The sequence below is a fragment of the Acanthochromis polyacanthus genome, chromosome 7, assembly GCF_021347895.1.
Source record: "Acanthochromis polyacanthus isolate Apoly-LR-REF ecotype Palm Island chromosome 7, KAUST_Apoly_ChrSc, whole genome shotgun sequence".
Lineage (NCBI taxonomy): Eukaryota > Metazoa > Chordata > Actinopteri > Pomacentridae > Acanthochromis > Acanthochromis polyacanthus.
Window position 1 is genome coordinate 36,672,368 of NC_067119.1, and position 21,507 is coordinate 36,693,874.

Sequence of the window (21,507 nt, forward strand, 5' to 3'; positions counted from 1 at the left end):
GACTACAGGAAGCACTGAGGTAGAAAAAAATTGTGTATTTAGTTGATATATCGATGTGGGCTTGATTCCAACCTGACAAAGATGATCTAATTGTTTTGCTGTGTTGACAGGTGATAGATGTATTATGCTGTGACCTGGATGTAACAAATCGCTAACCTTGAAGGAAATTTGAAGCTCTGAAGATCCTACAGGGGAAGGTAGCGCAGCACACACTACTCAAGTACTCCATAAAACCCTGAAGAAAAAATAGGCATTCATGAAGCAGTCATTTGCTAGATTGTATTGTATGAAATGAACCAATCCTGGTCTCATAGCTTTTGCTTCTATTGTGAGACAAGGACTTTGACTGTGAGAAACTGTGCTAAATTCTGTTTTATCTGTTAGTCTGATACTCTCAAATTCAGTGTAATTCAGTTCAGTTCAATTTATATTGTACCAATTCACAACATCATGTCATAGCCTTCACATAGTAAGGTAAAGACCTCACAAATTTACACAGAACAAGAAGAAGCCCAACTATGTGAAGCTGCCTTTGGATTCCCTGTGGAGCAAGTAGTTTGGTGACAGTGGAAAGTAAGACCGCCCCCCCCCCCCCCCCAAAAAAAAAAAAAAAAACAAAAAAAAGATCCCTATAATCAGGAGAAAGAAGGGGGAAAAAAAACAAAAAAAAGAACAGGCTATCTTGTCAGGGCTGCTGCCTTGTGCACCTTCACTTTCCCCAGGGTCTGATAGACCGCAGCCATGCTGACATTCAGTGCTGCTTCATCAGAGGAGGGTGCTGGTTTTTGATGCAGGTTGTTTGGTATATTCCAATGAAAGAAAAAATAATTCAGTTCATTGAGGAGGCGTGGACTGTTGTCAAACAGTGAAGGAGCAGCCTTGTACTCTGTTATTGCCTGGATCCCCTGCCACATGCTCCTGGTGTTGCTGGATTCATGGACAAGCTCTGAATCTTCCCAGCATGTGCACGCTTTGCTGTTCTGATAGCCCGGTTGAGTTTGGCTCTTAGATTTGGCTCCAAATTCCCCAGATTCAATCCATCAAGCATCTGTGGGATGTGCTGGACAAACTGATCCATGTGCGATCCATGGAGGCCAAACCTCGCAACTTACAGGACATAACAGGATAATGTTATAAATGATCAGTGTATGTTTTGAGGGAGGCTATATGATCCTTTTTTAAATGAGAACTGGAATGGTTTTATATACATCTGGGGTTGTAGTGACAGATGCTGTTATTGTCACTATAGTTTATTAACATCTGTGTAGTCTATGTCACATTCTTAGAACCAAACTTCTAGGGTGCAAATTCCACCAGTTGGAATGGAATAGTGAGAGCATAACATTGTCCTCGGTGCAAAGCTGCTGCAATATTACTTGCCTTTTAATCTTATCAGTCCAAAAACAGGCACAATTTGATAGTTCTATGCAGCTGCTAGTCTGGCATCCTGTAGAAAAAGTGTATGTGTGCAAAGTAAAGCTACTAATAGCACTTTTCTCTCTGAATTCTGTGACAGTGGCTCTCATTCAGATAGAAGACCCAGTGTCTGTGGTGTTCGACTGAGACACTAAACTGATTATGAATGTATACTGATGACTAAAACCTCCTCTTCTTTACACAGGCCATGCTTGACAAAGCCACGAGTCATACTAAAAGTATGCCCAGAAAAGTGAAGACAAGGCCAAAGCTCTGGAGAAGGTTAACTTATCTCACCGATCTGCTACTTATGAAATCACAGACTGCTCAAATAAGGGCCTTGATCTATTTGCTTGAACATTCAACCGATTTCTGTTTAACAGTCAGGGACTTACTTCTCATTTCTTGTTCATCAGTGACAAAAAAACAAAACAATAATAGCACAACAATGGTGGCATGGAGACACTTTTCTGTTTAATGTTGCATACAGACTAATTTCAGCTATTGTGAAGAGCATTCCAGACAGAGATTTCTGAAACTCTATGCATTGTATCTGAAGATACAAAATGGGTCAAGTGTGATGAATGATGAAGAATTTGGGACAATCCACATTTAAACATGTTTTACTTAAAAGCATACTTGAATTTGACATGTCAACATAACTCATCAGTTTTTTGTAAACAGATCAATGAGTCAGCTTAATTTTTGTTTTCTAATATTTTGGCAGAAACCTGAATTTTTCTGTTCCTATTAAAGTCTTGGAAATTTAGTCCTTGTTTAATCATTAAAGGCTCTACAGTGAGCAGTAAAATGAGACCCTCTCAGACACTTTTGAGTAATTTTTGCATCTGTAAAATGTGGCACTCTACATTGTGGAATTGTTAGCACAACTACTATAAGTAGGACAGGCATATCGATGACCCAGCAGTTTGTTTAACAATGCATCTTTTGGGATGAAATGATGTCAGTCTAATTGTTTTTAGATGAACTGAACCAGAAGATATGGACTTTGATGACATATCATGGGGATTTGAAATACTGTGTGATTACACTACTGGACTGATTTTAGAACTCAAGGCAGATGGAAGGAAAAACATAGTTATATGGCCATGAGTGAAAAGGTCATAGGGCTTTGCATTAGGACTTGTACATGACCTGATGTACAGGACTGGAAGGGTTTCTTGAAAGATGTGTTCCGATACTAGTTCTAGTACTCTGTTTAGCTTTTATTTCCTCTTGGTTGATTTTGTTTGCTCCTGTTAGCACTTCTAAGTTTCAGTTGACCCTTGCTAATTAAAACTGTCTTGAGATGCTAGTTTGCAGAACCATATGTCAGAACTTCCAAGTCCTGTAACGTTAACAAAATGCTGTTAATTTGTAGCCTAATTACAAAACACTTTTTTTTTTTTATTTCATTACTCCCCAAGCCTGCCTATTAGTAAAACTGGATGCATGCACCTTGTTGTAATGTAATAATTTTATTGTAAATCTTCTCACTACTACTTCTCTAATTACAATCTGCTGATCACAATCTAATGATTCACTTCTTGTATAGGAGGTGAACAGTTTACAGTGGGAGCTCAGCTTTCATCAGGTACAGATGAAGAAGCTGAAGCAATCCTGGGAGCAGAAATACAACAGGTTGGATTTGCTCTGCATATGCTCTTTTTGGATGTATTTTCATTGATTCTATTATAACTATGTTTTTGTTGTTATTGTTGTGATTAGACTATTGAGTGAGAATCAGACTCTGACTGACAACATAGAGGAAATGGACACCAAGATCCAGGGCCTCCAAGCAGAAAACTCTGGTAAATGATGCATAATGTAAAAGAATTTTGAGGTTGCCTGGACATATTGACTCCAGTGATCTCATCTGAGAAGTGAAATGGATCTGTCTAGAAGACAATGTCTAGAGTTAATCTCATGCAGCTCTTAACCACCAGTGTGTAATTAACATCTTGTGTAAAAATATTTTTTTGTAGAGCATTCAATGATTTCATGGTCTTTGTTAGCAAATGGATCATAACAAAGATTGTGTTCACGTGTGTTTGCAGCTCTCAGTCGGAAATACTTGGAGGTCTTCTCTATGCTGAATTTAAAGGAGCAGAGAGTTTACCAAGGAACCCAACCTCAGTGCAGCCTAGACAGAAACACCAGTGTTTTGGAGGTGAGAGAGCACTGATCCACATGACATGGAATGACTTATACAAACTGAGCACATTTCTGTCAAAGTAAACGTCACAAAACATCACAAAACTGTAGGAATCACAAATAATTCTAAATTCTGAGAGTGAAGTGCTCTATTTGAATAATATGGTACAGTAAGTGTCACGTTTTTAGAATCAGGACCCGAGCAAAGAACCACGCTACCGAGGTAGAGGTGGATAGAAAGGAGCTTTATTGTAGGGGAGAGAGATGATGGTGATGGTATGAGAAGCCGGGGGCTGCATACAGGAGGGAGTCGTGGAGTGGGTCCGGTTCTGGAGCTCTGGAGTCGGGGATCGGCGGTCGCTGCTGGACCAAGGTCGCCTGGGGATGGGTAGAGGATGGAGGAGTCCAGGGACGGGTTGGTTCGAAGTTTTATTCTGGGCATAGACGGAGCAGGCTGATATGAACTCGTGGCAATCACTGGCCATGGAGGGCCACCAGCATCTCCGACGGAGTACCGCTAGCATCCTGGACACCCCTGGGTGGCATGCCAGCTGGCTGGAGTGGGCCCACCGGAGGACGTCAGGGCAAGCCGCCTCCGGGACGAACAGCGTTCCTGGGGGACCGCTTTCGGGGAAGACCTGGTTTTGTTGGGCTCGGCGGACAGTGGTCTCGATGTCTCATGTGAGGCAAGCCAGGTGGCGTGAGGACAGGATTGGCGCCGGGTTTTCAGGGGCGTCTTCCTTGGAGTGGAGGCGAGATAAGGCATCAGGTTTTCCATTGCGAGTTCTGGGCGATAGGACAGAGTAAAATGGAAACGGTCGAAGAATAATGCCCACCTGGCTTGCCGGGGGTTCAGCCGCTTGGCCGACTGCAGGTACTGCAGGTTTTTATGGTCGGTCCACACCAGGAACGACTGTTCGGCCCCCTCCAGCCAGTGTCGCCACTCCTCCAGCGCCAGCTTCACTCCCAAGAGCTCCCGATTGCCCACATCATAGTTTTTCTCGGCTGGGGAGAGTTTACGTGAGAAAAGGCGCATAGGTGGAGCTTGTCATCCTTGCCAGTGCCAAACCTCCACCGCCGTGATCTTGGCCAGGTCCATCCTGATCTTCCCCACAGCAATGATGTAACCCAGGAAGGGCACCGTCTCGACATGAAGTTACGCTTCTTTGCCTTCACAAAAAGGCGGTTTTCGAGAAGGCGCTCCAGAGCCCGTCAGACGTGCCGACGGTGCTCCTCCAGGCTGTGGGAGAAGATCAGGATGCCATCTAGGTACACAAAGACAAACCGGCTCAGGAAATCCCGGAGAACATCGTTGACCAGATGTTGGAAGACAGCCGGGGCGTTGGTGAGGCCGAAGTGCATTACCAAATATTCGTAATGGCCGAGGGGGTGTTGAAGGCTGTCTTCCACTCATCCCCCTCCCGAATCTGGACCAGGTAATAGGCGTTACGGAGGTCTAATTTGGAGAATATGATTGCTCCCTGTAGTGGGGTGAACGCCGAATCAATGAGTGAGGGTGTCACCTGGAGGTGAGTCGATGGGGAGGAAATCATGGTAAGGCTCACCAGGACCCCCCGGTCACTGGCAAGCCAGGGCTTTTCCCAGCTTGGCCGGGCAGGTGGCCGCATAATGTCCCACCTCACCGCAATAGAGACAGGCATCCCGCTGGCAGCGAGCCGCCTTCTCCTCGTCGGTGAGGCGGGCCCGACCAAGCTGCATGGGTTCCTCCTCCGATGCTGACTGGATCGGAGCTGAGGGCAGAGACTGGGCTAGAAGGGTTGGCCGATAAGGGGGCTGGTTCCAGGGTTGGGTCCACGGTTGCCGGACGGGGCTGGACTGGGAGGTGAGGCCGGACGGACTGGGGAGCCTGGGCCCTTTTCTCTCGGCGGCGCACCCGGAGCCAGTTGTCCAGCCGGATCGTCAGGTCGATTAGGGCATTCAGGTCTGGTGCCTCCTCCTTGGGGCAAACTCGTTCTTTAGCTCATCATTCAATCCACGCTGGAATGCGTAGCGGAGGGCGGAGTCATTCCAATTGCATTCTGCCGCCAGGGTCAGAAACTCTACAGCGTAGTCAGCCACACTCTGTCCCCCTGGGTAAGACTACGCAGGTGTTTGGTGGTGTTTTGTCCCTGAACTGGGTGGTCGAAGACGCACTTCATCTTCTCGGTGAAGGCAGAATATGAATCGCAGGCGGGGTTGTTGTGCATCCAGACCGCCGATCCCCAGCACAGCGCTGCTCCAGATAGCAGGCTGAGGGTGTTAGCGATCTTTTGTTGGTCCGTACTATAGGTGAGTGGCTGCATACCAAAGACCAGGAACGTCTGCATCAGGAATCCTGGCAGGTGCCCTGGTCGCCGGAGTAGCATTCTGGGCTGGGGCGTAGGGTTTGTGGATCGGGGTGAAGGAGGAGCAGTAGGTTCTGGGACCGATGAGGGAACTTGCTGGGGAACCGGGGGTGGCTGAGAGCTGAGTGAGGGTGGAGGTGACCTGGTTCAGTTGAGCGGTTATATTATCCATTTGGGTCTTCATTTGCCTAGCAGTGTCGGCTAGCTCTTGGAGGCTTGGCTGTGTTCGTTAAGCAGAGTCGGGCAGAGGCTACCTGGGTCATCTGGCTAGACAGGCATCGAGCTGAGCATTCATCTGTTGGCTGAGTCGGTTAATTCACGGAGGGTTTTACTGTGTTGGCCCAAGAGTTGTCATTGGCTGACTACTGCTTGCATAACTTTGGGCGGGGCAGGTCGGTCCGACCTCGGTAGCGGATTCTCCGGGTCCATTGTTGGCCAGATTATTCTGTCACGTTTTTAGAATCAGGACCCGAGCAGAAACCATGCTACCGAGGCAGAGGTGGCTAGAAAGGAGCTTTATTGTAGGGAGAGAGGTGGTGGTGGTGGTATGAGAAGCCGGGGGGTGTGTACGGGAGGGAGTGGTGGAGTGGGTCCGGGTCTGGAGCTCCGGGGCCGGGGATCGGCGGTCGCTGCTGGTTCCGGGGCAAACAGAGTGCGGCAGCAGATGGATGGATGGATCCCTGGCGGCCGGAGGGGGGCGGAGGACAAGGAACCAGAGAGGAGAGGACGTCGGAGGTGGAGGGAGCCAGGCGCTGACGATCCGGGGGTGCAGAAGTGGTGGACGGGCTGGGAGATGGCAGGCGGATCCGGGACGCAGGTGGGGAGAGCCGAGGAGGGGATCCGGAGGGAGGCACAGTGCAGGAGGGTCCAAGGAGGGAGTCGAGAGGGATCCGGAGAGAGGCACGGCTCAGGATGGGTCCAGGAGGGAGTCGGGCTGAATGTGGCAGGAGGGAATCCGAACAGCTGGGTTTCTAGATAAGGCAAAGGGAGAGGCAACGTTAGAAGCGTTTCAAACACAGTGAGAATCAAGAGGGCTAGAGAGAAACTGACTGTGTAGTCGAGCTTAACAATCTGGCAGGGTGTGGAAGGATCAGCTGGTCTTTATTGTTTGGAGGATGATTAGTGAGACGAGCCACAGCTGTCCGGACTCCAGGGAGGCAGTTAATCACTAAGTGGAGGCAGCCGTGTGGCTGCACTCCACTCAGTGCGGCGCTGAGGAGAGAGAGGAGCAGGAGCAGGAGAGAGAGGAAAAAGAGGGAGAGAAGGAAGTGTGATGGTCCCAGCCATCTTGGAGTTAATTGGTGGGTCGGGCCTGGCAATCAGGGGCACCTGGGCCCGGTGCTCCTCCTCGCCCTTTAAAATCTGCTTGACTCATATTCTTATCTGTCTCCTCTCCTCAGGATGCCACGCTGGACCATCTCTCTCCGTTGTGCGGTAAACCACTAGATATATATAGTTTATTTGTCTATAGTAATATATTAATGTAAAAATAAAGCGCTATATTTTTTATAACTCCTGTGTCTTCCACTTTGTTGTGGCCCTCTGAGCCAAGGGTGCATAACAAGTGGGGGCTTGTCCTTAAATTTTTTTGTTTGCGATCAGTGTTTTTGTTTGTTAAATTGCATTTAATTCGTTCGGTTTAGTTACATTTTTGTTACAGGCTTTTTATTTTTTCTTTGGCTGTGCCGCTGCACTGATTGCGTAGTTGGAACCCAGTGCGCACCTGCTGTGTGTGCTGCGTTTTTGTTTGTGGAGACGCAGGAGTTGGAAGCCTTTGTTTTTTTTCTTTGTGATCCGAAGAGAAGGTAAGTACTGCCCCACTTTATGGCATTTTAGGGGTCCTTCGTTAGCCTGTAGTGGTGTTTCCCACAAGGGTATCCACCTATTTGTTCAATCAGGGCGGTGGTGAACGTGGTTGAAGCTATATGCTTGGGAGCGCGCCGTGGGATTGGGGGTGTTCATTCACCTTCTGCCCATCAGTATCTGGCGCATAAGAACCCGCCGCATGTGACTGCCAAGAAGACCAGGCGAGTGAGCTAGGTCTTGGTTAGGTAGTGAGGGCGGGGGACTCCTGAGAGTCACGTTGGCTCTCCGCCACTTTACCTTCTGTGGGGTGTGTGCTTGAATTCTGTTCGGTTCATTTTTTGGTTTAAATTTTTTTTTTTTTTTCCTTATAATGGCTTCACTTTCAGAGTTTTATTCGGCGCCGTCAATAGAGTTTTTGCAATCCTGTCAAAAGAAACTATTGTTGCAAATAGCTAAACACTATGGCATCAAGTTTCTGGTAAAGGTTCTAAATTGGAAATTTTAAATTCTATTATCGCCGCACTGACTGAAAAAGGTTTCCTGGGAGAGGGAGAGCTTCAGTCGGGTTTTCCCGTAAATTCAAAACCCGAGCTGACTCCTACACTCTTTGATGGGTTGACGTTTGAGCAGCGTAAAGAATTAATGAATTTACAATTTGAGCAAGAACAGATGAGAATAAAAGCTGAAGCAGAAAAAGAAATACAATTAGAACGTGTTAAACAAGAAACTGAAAAAATGAAATTGGAGTTACAACAATATAAATTAAATTTGATTCGTGATGGGAAAATTCAAAATGATGCATCTTTGGGTGATCAGTCATTTTCCACTTGTTCTAGTAGTCTTCTAGATATGAGTTCGTGTTTGCATTTAATGCCAAACTTTAACGAAAAAGATCCGGATACTTTTTTCGTTCTATTTGAACGCATTGCAGACGCAAAAGGTTGGCCTGGCGCTGACAGGGCCCTCTTGTTGCAGTCCGTCCTGACAGGTCGCGCTCAAGAGGCCTATTCTGCTCTCAGTGCAGTAGATTGCCAGGATTATTCAAAGGTGAAGGCCGCAGTGTTGAAAGCTATGAACTCGTCCCAGAGGCGTATCGTCAAAAGTTCAGAAATTGGGTGAAAAACGAACGTCAAACACACGTTGAGTTTGCTCGGGATTTATTGTCCCATTTTAGTCGTTGGTGTTCTGCTTTGGACGTAGACACCTTTGACGCTTTGTCTGAGCTAATTGTTCTTGAGCAATTTAAAAAGTGTCTGCCTCAGCGTGTTGCAACCTATGTAACTGAGCAAAAACCAAATACTGTCCTAAAAGCAGCTGAACTTGCTGATGACTTTGTTTTGACGCACAAAGGAGCGCTTGGGGATATTTTTCCTCCTCGCTTTAAACCTTTAAGTAATGAAAGTCGCCCTCCATACATTGCTCAAAATAGGTTAAATACATCTAAAAGTGAAACAAGTAGGTGCAATTACTGTCAAGCTTCTGGCCATTGGAAAAGTCAATGCCCTGTGTTAAAAAAGGAACAGACGTAGACCTTTACCTGGTACTCCTGCTCTGTCATGTTCAAGTAATAAATCCATTGAGGTTGTTGATAAAGGTTTTGCTCCGTTCATCCATGACGGTGTAGCGAGCAGAGCGTGCCCATAAAACTTCTCAGAGACACAGGTGCAAAACATTCCTTCATAGTTTCCTCAGTGTTGCCTTTCTCTGCAGCTACAGAAACGGGAGACTTCGTGTTGATGCATGGCATGGAGCTTGGGGTAGTTTCTGTGCCCAGACACACCATCATACTGGATTGTGAGTTTGTGCGCGGTCCAGTTATCATCGGTGTGCGGCCCGCTTTGCCAATTCCGGGGTCTCGTTGATCCTAGGCAATGATTTGGTCGGGAGTATGGTTTGGCCAGTCTCGCCTTTGCCTGTGGTCACGATGGATCCGCGTGCACCTCCTCGGTTTGATGGGAGCTGTCAGATGAAGTTTTCCCTGTGTGCGTAATGAGCGCGTCAGCTTCAGCACGCTGCGGTGCACTCTGACGAGGCGAAGGAACATTCTGTCCCGTTACCAAAGCTTCCCGCGTCAATTTCAGTGGAGGAGTGGGTCCAAGCTCAAAAAGCTGACCCTTCCCTTTCTGACCTGTTTGAGAATGTTTTTCCAGGTGAGGATGTCCAAAGCGCAGCGCACGGGTACTTCATCCAAAATGAACTGCTGGTGAGAAAGTGGGTGTCGTGTAACGTGACGTCATTGGTGAGCCCACGTTCCAAGTAGTTGTTCCAGAAAATTTCGTAACGAAGTGTTAAAGATTGCTCATGATGACAGTGGTCATTTAGGAGTGAAAAAGACCTATGACAGAGTGCTGCACATTTTTTTTGGCCAAGCTTAAACGTGATGTTTCACAGTACATAAAGTCTTGCCATGTGTGCCAATAACTGCAAAACCTAATCAGTTAATTAAGCCTGCACCTCTTTGTCCAATCCCTGCAATAAGCAAGCCCTTTGAACATCTGATCATAGACTGTGTTGGTCCATTGCCGCCATCAAAATCGGGTTGTACTTATCTGCTCACTGTGATGTGTCAAACGACCAGGTATCCTGCCTTATCCACTGCGCACTATAACGGCTCGGTCAGTGGTTAAGGCACTGACTCAGTTTATTTCCATCTTTGGCATCCCGCGCATTTTACAGACAGACCAAGGCTCAAATTTTACATCTCGTGTATTTGCACAAGTGTTAAAAGAGCTTAAAGTGAAACACAGTTTTCATCTGCGTACCATGCGCAAAGCCAAGGTGCGCGCTTGAAAGGTTTCATCAGACATTAAAATCATTGTTCAGAGCTTACTGTACTGAAATGCGTGGGACTGGGAAGAGGGATTACCGTGGCTTTTGCTGTCAGCTCGAGAAGTTGTGCAGGAAAGCACGGGTTTTAGCCCTAATGACCTAGTGTTTGGCCACACTGTGCGCTTTTGGCAGTTTTGAAAGATGGTTGGTAGAATCTGACCCGCCGAAAAATATCATTGATGTCAACGGGTTCCGTCACCGTCTGTATACTGCTGTAGAAAAAGCACGGGAAAATCTGGAATGTGCTCAGTTAAAGATGAAAAAATGTTATGACCTCAAAGCAGAGCATCGTGAGTTTAGTCCTGGGGATTTGGTCCTGGCACTAACTCCTTTGGTTAATTCACCTTTTCAGGCAAAATTCTCTGGCCCTTATGTCGTGGAAAAGAAAAATTCTGAACTAAATTATGTAATTTCGACACCAAATCGTCCTAAATCTTCTCGAATGTGTCATGTCAACCTGCTTAAGCCATACTATTCTCGTGGTGGGTCGGCCCAGGAGAATAGTGTCGCTGGTGTTGCTTTCACTGTCCACTCTTGTCCTCAGGTCTGCAGTCTTCTATTTGTGGGGGAGGGAGGCTGATGTCATGTGGCCTGATGAACCAATGTTGAGTGGCAGGCTCAAAAACTCCAAACACTGGGTAATCTGCAGTCTCTTTTCAATCATCTGTCTCCAGACCAGGGCGCGGAGTTATCTGGTGTAATTGGTTCGTATCCTGAATTGTTTAACGACACTCCGTCGCGCACTCATCTCATTGAGCACGACATTGATGTCAGTGATAATCCTCCAATTAAACAAAGATTCTACAGATGTGCACCCAAAAACTCGAAATTATGAAATCCAAGTTCAGTATATGTTGGACAATCAAATTGCAGTTCCTTCATCCTCAAGCTGGGCTTCTCCCAGTCTATATATATATATAATATATACACACGTGGACAAAATTGTTGGTACCCCTCAGTTATAGAAGGAAAAACCCACAATTCTCACTGAAATCACTTGAAACTCACAAAAGTAACAATAAATAAAAATTTATTGAAAATTAAATAATCAAAAACAGCCATTACTTTTGAATTGTTGATTAACAATAATTATTTAAAAAAACAAACTCATGAAACAGGCCTGGACAAAAATGATGGTACCTCTATAAAAGATTGAAAACTATTTGACCAGAGTGACATGATTAACTCAGATGTGTCATTTAAATTGACATCACAGGTGTTTCCAAACTCATAATCAGTCAGTCTGCCTATTTAAAGGGAGACAAGTAGTCACCCTGCTCTTTGGTGAAAAGGTGTGTACCACACTGAACACGGACAACAGAAAGCGAAGGAGAGAATTGTCCCAGGACATCCGAAAAAAAATGATAGACAAACATCTTAAGGTAAAGGCTATAAGACCATCTCTAAACAGCTTGAAGTTCCTGTGACACAGTGGCTCATATTATTCAGAAGTTCAAGACCCACGGGACAGTGGCCAACCTCCCTGGACGTGGCCGCAAGAGGAAAATTGATGACAAATCGAAGAGACGGATCGTTCGAATTGTATCCAAAGAGCCCAGAGCAACCTCCAAAGAAATTAAAGGTGAGCTCCAAGGCCAAGGTACATCAGTGTCAGATCGCACCATTCGTCGTTGTTTGAGCCAAAGTGGACTTCATGGGAGACGACCAAGGAGGACACCACTGCTGAAAAAAACTCATAAAAAGCCAGACTGGAATTTGCAAAAATGCATGTTGACAAGCCACAAAGCTTCTGGGAGAATGTCCTTTGGACAGATGAGACCAAACTGGAGCTTTTTGGTAAGGCACATCAACTCTATGTTCATAGACTCAAAAACCAAGCATACGAAGAAAAAGAACACTGTCCCTACGGTGAAACATGGAGGAGGCTCAGTAATGTTTGGGGCTGCTTTGCTGCATCTGGCACAGGGTGTCTTGAAAGTGTGCAAGGTACGATGAAATCTGAAGACTATCAAGGCATTCTGGAGAGAAATGTGCTGCCTAGTGTCAGAAAGCTTGGTCTCAGTCGCAGGTCATGGGTCTTTCCAACAGGACAACGATCCAAAACACACAGCCAAAAACACCCAAGAATGGCTGAGAGAAAAAGCGTTGGACTATTCTAAGTGGCCTTCTATGAGCCCAGATCTGAATCCCATTGAACATATGTGGAAGGAGCTGAAACATGCCATTTGGAGAAGACACCCATCAAACCTGAGACAACTGGAGCTGTTTGCTCATGAGGAGTGGGCCAAAATACCTGTTGACAGCTGCAGAACGCTCATTGACAAATACAGAAATCGTTTAATTGCAGTGATTGCCTCAAAAGGTTGTGCAACAAAATATTAAGTTATGGGTACCATCATTTTTGTCCAGCCCTATTTCATTAGTTTGTTTTTTAAATAATTATGTTAATCAACAATTCAAAAGTGATGGCTGATTTTGATTATTTAATTTTCAATAAATTTTATTTATTGTTACTTTTGTGAGTTTCAAGTGATTTCAGTGAGAATTGTGGGTTTTTCCTTCTTTAACTGAGGGGTACCAACAATTTTGTCCACGTGTGTAATAATAACGCCTATCACCCGATACGGGTATTACGCAAAAAATTTTTTCAGATGAGTAAAAAAGATTCTTGTAATGGCAATAAAGTTCAGTCCCAGGGGGGATTCCAAAATTACTATCAGCACCTTCTTTCCCTATCGTAACGCTTGGTCCTCCTCTCTATATTCCTGTTCCGTCTCTCAATTTCTATTTTGTCACAGATGTCAGATGTGAGTCTCCGCCAGGTTAGCTGATCAGTTATGATTTCTCTCCATGTTCCGAGAGCAGCTCCACGCTTTAGGATGTCCTTCAAGGTGTCCTTATATCTAAGAAGAGGGCGCCCAACTCTCTTTGAACCCTCTTCTAATACTCCAAAGAGAAGTGCCTTCACGGGCCGCACATTTGGCATACGTGCAACATGACCCATCCAACGCAATCTGTTTCTAACAAGAATGATCTCAATGTCCGTGGACTTTGCATGATCCAGTACCTCGTCGTTTGTAATAAAGTGATCCCACCTGATCTTAAGAATTGATCTCAGATGCCGCTGCTGGATGGTCCTTAAAAGCTTGATGTGATGCCGATATAAAGTCCAGGTTTCACTTCCATACAACATTAGCGGAATGATGCACTGATTGTATACTTTAAGTTTTGTCTCAACTGTCAGATCTCTGCAGTCAAATACCCTATCCCTGAGCCTCCCCATTGCACACGATGCAGCCTGAATCCGTGCTTTTATCTCATCATCTAGCTTGCAGTCCTTTGTGACATAACTACTGAGATATTTGAAGCGGTCTACTCTCTTCAATTTGTGATCATCAATATAGAAATCCAGCTGTTCACCGACACTAATGGTTTCTGTTTTCTTGATATTGATTGTGAGACCCATTTTCAGTGACAAGTTGCTGTATGCGGATAACAGACATTGAAGCGTGGTGCCATCGTTGGTAAATATGGCAATATCGTCTGCATACTGGGCTTCTCGTATGTATTTGGTGAAAATCTTGGTCTTTGATTTCAAGCGCCTGAGATCAAATAAATTGCCGTCGTATCTGAAACGTACCTTGATACTGTGACAGGGATTTGCGTCCTTCAAGGCAAGGTAAAGCATGACGGCGGCATACATCCCAAACAGGGTAGGAGCTAACTTACACCCTTGCTTGACACCGCTGTTGTAGTCAATTGGATTAGAAAGTTCTCCATCAATGCACAGTCTAGCATGCACATCAGAGTAAAGCATCCTGATAACTTTGACAAAATTTGGAGGGCATCCAAGCTTTCCCAGGATCTTGAATAGAAGCTCTCGATTTACGCAATCAAAGGCTTTGGTGAAGTCAGTGAAGACGATGTGCAGGTTTTGCTGCTGCTCTCTGCATTTTTCCATCACTTGACGCAAAATGAAGATGCCATCAATTGTACCTCTGCCGTCCCTGTAGCCTGACTGAGATTCGGGGTACACCAGTTCCGCTAGACGTTTAAGGCGTTGCAGTACAATATCAGCAAATATCTTGCCTACCACACTGAGGAGGGATATGCCGCGGTAGTTGCCGCAGTCACTGCGGTCACCTTTTTTAAAAAGGATGCAGATGATGGCATCGATGAGGTCTGATGGCAGCTTATCTGATCTCCAAAACAAATTAAAGCTGGTGAGCAAAAAAGATATCAGAGTGCGTCCACCATAAACGAGTACTTCGGGTAGTATACCATCCGGACCGGGACTCTTCTTAAGCCTGGTGTTTTTTATAGCAGTCATGACCTCTTCCGATTTGATTGACTCATCAAGCTCTTCAATAATTGGGCGCTGTTCAAGTTTGTCAAATATACTCCAATCAACAACCGTGGGTTGGTTTAAAAGTTCTTCAAAATGCTCAACCCATCTCTTCTTAATATCCTCGGGAGATGAGAGAAGACCGCCGTTTTTAGCTCTCACGGAATGGAAGTTTCTTTGTTTTGGGCCATAGACAGCATTGATTGTTGCTGTTAAGTTGAGAAATCGGATAAATCCCCACGTTTTTGCACTGATTACAGTAAAGTAAATAAAGTGACAAAGTCAGATTCATACCCTTTGCCTCGAATGGAAAACTGCATAGACCAAGTTGGGTCCGCAAAATTTGTCAGTAAATTCGATCTCCTTAAAGGTTACTGGCAAGTTCCTCTGTCGGCTAGAGCGCGGGAGATTTCAGCCTTTGTTACTCCATTTGGCTTATTTGAATACACTGTTAAGAGTTTTGGTCTTCGTAACGCTCCTTTGACCTTTCAAAGGTTAATGAATATGGTGGTAGCTGGTCTCAATGGCTGCACCGTCTATCTGGACGACGTAGTAGTATTCAGTAACACCTGGGACTCCCATGTTGCGTGGATTCGTGCGTTGTTTGACCGCTTGTCCTCTGCGCGTTTGACCGTGAATCTGGCAAAGTGTGAGTTCGCCCGTGCCACTGTCACCTATCTCGGTCGCATTGTTGGCCAGGGGCAAGTGCGTCCAGTTGATGCTAAAGTCCAAGCAATTCTTCAATATCCACCTCCGACAACTAAAAAAGAGCTAATACGATTCTTGGGTTTAGTAGGCTACGACTGCAGTTTCTGTCCCAACTTCTCTACTGTAGTTGCTCCTCTCACCAATTTGCTAAGACGTGACGTGCGTTTTGATTGGTCTATGGCCTGTCAAAGCGCCTTTAACAATGTTAAAGCCCTGTTGTGTATGGCCTGTCAAAGCGCCTTTAACAATGTTAAAGCCCTGTTGTGTGCTGCACCTGTTTTGGCGGCTCCAAACATGAATAACTCTTTTAAAATCCAGGTTGACGCCAGTCATGTTGGCGCAGGAGCTGTCTTACTCCAGGAGGAAGATGGTATTGACAAGCCAGTTTGTTACTTTTCTAAAAAGTTTAATTCTTACCAACTAAATTATTCCACAATTGAAAAAGAAATACTCGCCCTTATTATGGCCCTTCAACATTTCGGAATTTATGTCTCCTGTGGTATTGGTCCAGTAATAATCTACACAGATCATAATCCTTTGACTTTTCTGAACACATTAAAAAGTTCAAATCAGTGCCTTATTCGTTGGGCATTGTTTCTGCAAGCATTCTGACTGGACATCCAGGCCGTGATAATCTATTGGCTGACGCTCTTTCTCGAGCTCCTATGTAAATTGTCCTCTGCTAATGATGTCCTTTACCCTCTCCAGGTCCGGAACTGTTGGGGGAGAGGACTAAAACAATCCTGTAGCCTACACTTCACGGTGACACTTTGGGGGTGTTATTAGGAATTCTTGTTCCTTTGGGCTGCTTAAATTTTAAATATTTTTTGTTAAAAGAGAAAAATTTTGAAGAAAAAAAAATCTGGTGTTTGCATGCTAACTTTATGGGACATGAATAAGGTTGTAATATTTTCTGAATTACGGGGGAAAGAAGTTATGACAAACTGTATTAAAAAAAAAGGGATTACTATTTCTGGTCTAATTTGGTCATCCGTGGGACTCCCTTTTTAATAGGGGAGGTGTGATGGCCCCAGCCATCTTGGAGTTAATTGGTGGGTCGGGCCTGGCAATCAGGGGCACCTGGGCCCGGTGCTCCTCCTCGCCCTTTAAAATCTGCTCAACTCATATTCTTATCTGTCTCCTCTCCTCACGATGCCACGCTGGACCATCTCTCTCCGTTGTGCGGTGAACCACTAGATATATATAGTTTATTTTGTGCATAGTAATATATTAATGTAAAAATAAAGCGCTATATTTTTTATAACTCCTGTGTCTTCCACTTTGTTGTGGCCCTGTGAGCCAAGGGTGCATAACAGGAAGGAAAGGGAGAGAAGGAAGGAAGGAAGGAGAGGGAGAGATGGGAAAAGGGGATTTGGATGTCAGGTGGGAAGAGGGGAAGTGAGGGGGAGGCCCTGACGATAAGGTCTTTAAGATAAGATGGAGCTTGGTTGTTCAGACGTTTGTAGGTGAGAAGAAAGACTTTAAATTCTATTCTTGATTTTACAAGGAACCACTATAGAAGAGCCAATATGAGAGAAACATGATCTCTCTTACTGGTTCTTGTTAGAAATCTGACTCCGGCATTTTGGATTGCCAGAGGTTTTATAGAGAATTGTAAGGACATCTTGATAAAAAGGAGTTACAGTAGTCCAGCCTAAAAACTGCATGGACTGTTTTTTTTTTTCAGCATTGTGAGACAGGATGTCCCTAAATTTTACATGGATGTTCAGTTGAAAGAAGGGATTCCTAGGGACTTGTTTTTGTGTGGGTTAAAGGACATTTCTGATCAAATATAGTAAGGTTCTTTTACAGTAAAAATGGAAGCTATGGAAAAACCATATCGAGTAACTATCTGGTTAAATAGTGTGTTTCTGAGGTCTTTAGATCATCCAGGCCTGTATGTCTTCAAGACATGTTTGAAGTTTGCCGAATTGATTTGGTTCATCTGGCTTTGTAGATAAATATAGCTAGGTGACATCTGCATAGTAAAATTATAACAGTATTGTCCAATGTAAGCATGTAAGTAGCTCTTTTGTGTGTGCTAAAAAATCATTACTGACATGAACAAACTGCAATCTATCTGATGATTTAAATCAAATCATGATCAGTTGCATCAAATGCAGTACTGAGATCTAGCAGGACCGAGTCCATTGTCTGAGGCTTTGAGAGGATTCTTGGTGACTTTCAATAGTGCTATTGTGCTATGGAATCACTTAAACCTGAGCTAAAGTCTCCATATGAACTGTGCAAATTTTCACCTAATTCAAGTCACTATTACTCATTATGTGAAAAAAATCACACACATTGAGCCAAAGTGTTTTCCAACAGACAAATAATACTGACTTCAAAAATTTATCAAGCAAGTTGAAATCGTAAGGTTTAGAACCTACATACTTTATATTATTACCCTACAGTATTGTACACTATACCAAGTTATATCAAACTCAATTCTGTTTTTTGTGAATTTTCCATTGAAAAATTCAATGGAAATTACATTTCCATTGAATTTACCTTCGGACATTAATAAAGTCATTATATTGTATTGCATTGTATTCACTGGTAACCAGTGAAAATGAGCCTGTCACAGCCCTGATGAGAGAGGATGTAGCTGTAGGACCTGTGGAGCTGCAGCTCATCTCTCATCTAGGGCTGCAACTAACGACATGTCGACTAATCGTCTGAGCACGATAGCACGCTGCATCGTGCATATATTATATATGCATGATGCAGTGCCGATGTCCGTCCGTGTTCCGTGCTCCGGTTGGACGGTGATTTCTGTTGCATTGTGCGCTCACTTCCACTTTTGATGACGTATCGTGCTCAGACGATTAGTCGATGCGTCGTTAGTTACAGCCCTACTCTCATCCTGCTCTGCAATAAAGACCGTGGGTCGCGTGCAGTGCAGCACTGGATGATTCTTGTCATTGTGGTCTCCACTCCGAGACGCAGCGCATCATTGCAGTCGTCAGAGCAGCCTGCCTTCCTCCCCAGCCGTCCTCCAGAGCAAGGACATGGACCTCCCCGATAGTCCTCCAGAGGGACCGTGCCATCCTCTTGGGAGAGTGGACCTGAACTTTCCCCTCGGACTGCCTCGATCGACCAGCCCGCTCCCTGAGGAGGACCCGGAGTCGTTCCTGGCGGCTGCTGCCGCGTTTCGGCAGCTGCTGTGAGCACCGGCACGCACCTCCTCCTTGACCTCCACCCCCTGGAAGCCTGCCTTCCTCCCTCTCTCACACGTAGAGAGTTCTGGCCTTAGTTGGCATTTTTTGTTTGTGTTTGTTGTATTGTACATGAAAACCCTGTTTATTACAGTCTGCCTGCCGTCTGCTCTGTGCCGCTCTCACCTTGGGATTCAAATCCCCCCCACACTGTAACAGAGCCACAACAAAAGTGGTGTGCTATGTATTTTATTTGTTTTGTACAAGTTAAGAGCGAGACACCAAAATTTGACTTACCCTGCCCAGGGTGCCCTCAGGCCTGAGGCAGGCCTAATACAGTGGTCAAGCCATGAACTAATAATAAAAAAATGATGTGAGTTATGATGAACAGTTGCCTATTCTGACTAAGATGTTTCTGCTGTTCAGTTGGGGTTAAGCCATTTTAACACTGTACTATGTAAACCAACTTCACACTCCAGGTGTTTTATGAAAATGTCATGGGCAACAGTATCAACTGATGCACTTGGATTAAGCTGGGCTGAAATGGGATGAGAAATAAATGTGCAAGTAATGGACTTTCAATAAAGCAGCCTCTGTACTTGGGAGAGTTCTAAAACTAAACTAGAATTTGTCATGAATGTTGAACTAATTAAAATATAAGAACTGAGTTAGAATAGGTTTTCTAAAATCTTAGAATTTCATGCTAATGGGTCAAAACTAAATTGTGTGCACTAAAAGTCACTGTCTGATGAAGCCAACAGACCTACTTCACCTGGACACCCTTTACACCCTGAGATCCTGTTTCTGAATACTGTAAACAAAATTGGCAACAAAGGGTAACCTTGTCGGAGTCCAACACCTAACAGAAATATGTTTGACTTTGTGCCAAGAATTCAAACATAGCTCTTTCTTTGGGTGTGCGTGGAGCACTCCTGTCCATCATTTTGAAAAGGTAAACCACCACTTTCTTTACCTACTCCATAGGCATTGACCTCTATTTGCCACTGAAGAGACTTGTCAGCTGAGACAGCCCAACAGCTTACAAAGCCTTTAGTTTCTTAGGTTGAATCTTGTTCACACCTGATGCTTTGCTACTAAGGAGCTTCTTGACTACCTTAGTGACTCTGCCAACAATATAGGTGAGGCTTCCCTTGAGTCTTCAGATTTTGCCTTCTCCACAGAGGACATGTTGGTGGGATTTTGGAGCTCCTCAAAGTGCTCTTTCCACCATCCGGCAACATTCCCAGTCCAGGTCATCAGTTCTCATCCCCGACTAAACACAACCTGGGCTAAACCCTGCTTTTCCTTTCTGAGTCATCAGTCACTTTGCCAGAACCCTCCTGATACCAACTGAAAGTTCCTCTGGAAACCCTCCTTAACTCCTCCCACACAGAAGTTTTAGCCTCTGTGATTGCTGCAACTGCAGCCCTTCTAACTCTGCGTTATCAGCTACTTCAGGACATCCCTGAGCCAGCCAAATCAAAAGACCTTCTTCTGCTTGATGGCCTCCATTACTGCTGGTGTCCCCCAGCAAGTTCTTAGTTTGCAACTGCTAAAGACACTGGTGACCACCTGCTTACAGCTCCTAACAGCTGCCTCTACAATGGAAATTTCAACATAGCCCACTGGGATTCCATGTCCCACCCTCCCTCAAGATGTATGAGAAATTTCTTTGTAGGCGGGAGTTTAAGAATCCATGGTCAATGGCCTTCATGACTTCTTGCATTTTACCTTTACGACATATGCCTTCCCCACAAATGTGATGTTGTTGTTGCCCCTGGCGACCAGCAAAGGTCAGGTTTCCTCCAAACAGCAGCTCAGTAAAACAGGTTTTCTTCTCGTTCCAAACTCACCACCAGGTGGTGTTTAGTTGATAGCTCTGCTCCTTACTTTACCTAACTAAGACCAATGACCAGAGATCTGATGGTATAACCACAAAGTCAGACCATGGTAGGTCACTGAGGTAGGTCAGGCAAGGCATTATTCCCAGTAATTCCACTTCAGACTCCTCCATCATTTCTCACATGAGCATTGAAGTCTCCCAACAGAAGTATGGGATCCATATGTGGAATCCCCTCCAGCCAGAGATTTCAAGAAAGCACATCTATGTGCCCCATCCCTTGCATGCAGTGCAGCTGACCCTGAAACCAAATCCTGCAGGTGGGAGACCCATTGAGCAGTAGCTCTGTGTAGATCTTTTGGGCTGTGGCCATGCCCAATTGGTCAAGGTTCAGTCACCAGACACTCACTGGCAAGCTCCCCTCCTGGGCCTGGCTCCAAAAGGAGGCCTCAGTTTCTCAGCGCAGTGTGAGAGCCTGTGCCCTCTTGTTCACCAATTCACTTGGGTGTTTCAATTGCTCCTTTCAATTTACTCCTCCCCTCTGACCATTTGGCCTTGCAGGACCCTCTTAGAAGCTATTGCCTTCAGCAGCATGAATTCCATGATCACAGAGACACATCAGTTTCTTTGCAAGGTGATGGTGTGTTCCAAAGCTGGTGATTCTTTGAGAGGAAAAGTCAAATTGATGAAATATTTTTTTGATTACTTCAGCATGGGTTGGAGACTTGACGGTGTTAACGGAGCTTTGAGACAGTCTTAAATTGTTTTTTTTTTTAAAAATTATGTATAAGGCCTGGAGTTTGTCTTTTGTGCATTTGTGCTTGGTCTCTCTACAAGTTTGCCTAATGGTTTGACTTGAGCCACTCAGCCAAGGTGTACCGGCAATGTTATTCTTAATTTTCTCATTTTTCAGGATTTCCACGGTGTCGGAGCAAAACCACTCTA

At 45.0% G+C, this 21,507-nt stretch overlaps 1 protein-coding gene across 1 annotated transcript in view; it reads left to right on the forward strand.

Annotated features, from left to right (window-relative positions):
- The first annotated feature begins 1,619 nt into the window (after positions 1 to 1,619).
- Positions 1,620 to 21,507, forward strand: part of ccdc125 (coiled-coil domain containing 125) — a 31,068-nt gene continuing 11,180 nt past the window's right edge. Inside the window, exons 1-4 of the mRNA XM_051950716.1 lie at positions 1,620 to 1,698; positions 2,972 to 3,057; positions 3,145 to 3,227; positions 3,474 to 3,586. Coding sequence (XP_051806676.1) covers positions 3,017 to 3,057; positions 3,145 to 3,227; positions 3,474 to 3,586 — 237 coding nt within the window. The 5' untranslated portion in view covers positions 1,620 to 1,698; positions 2,972 to 3,016. The remainder of the gene's footprint in view (positions 1,699 to 2,971; positions 3,058 to 3,144; positions 3,228 to 3,473; positions 3,587 to 21,507) is intronic.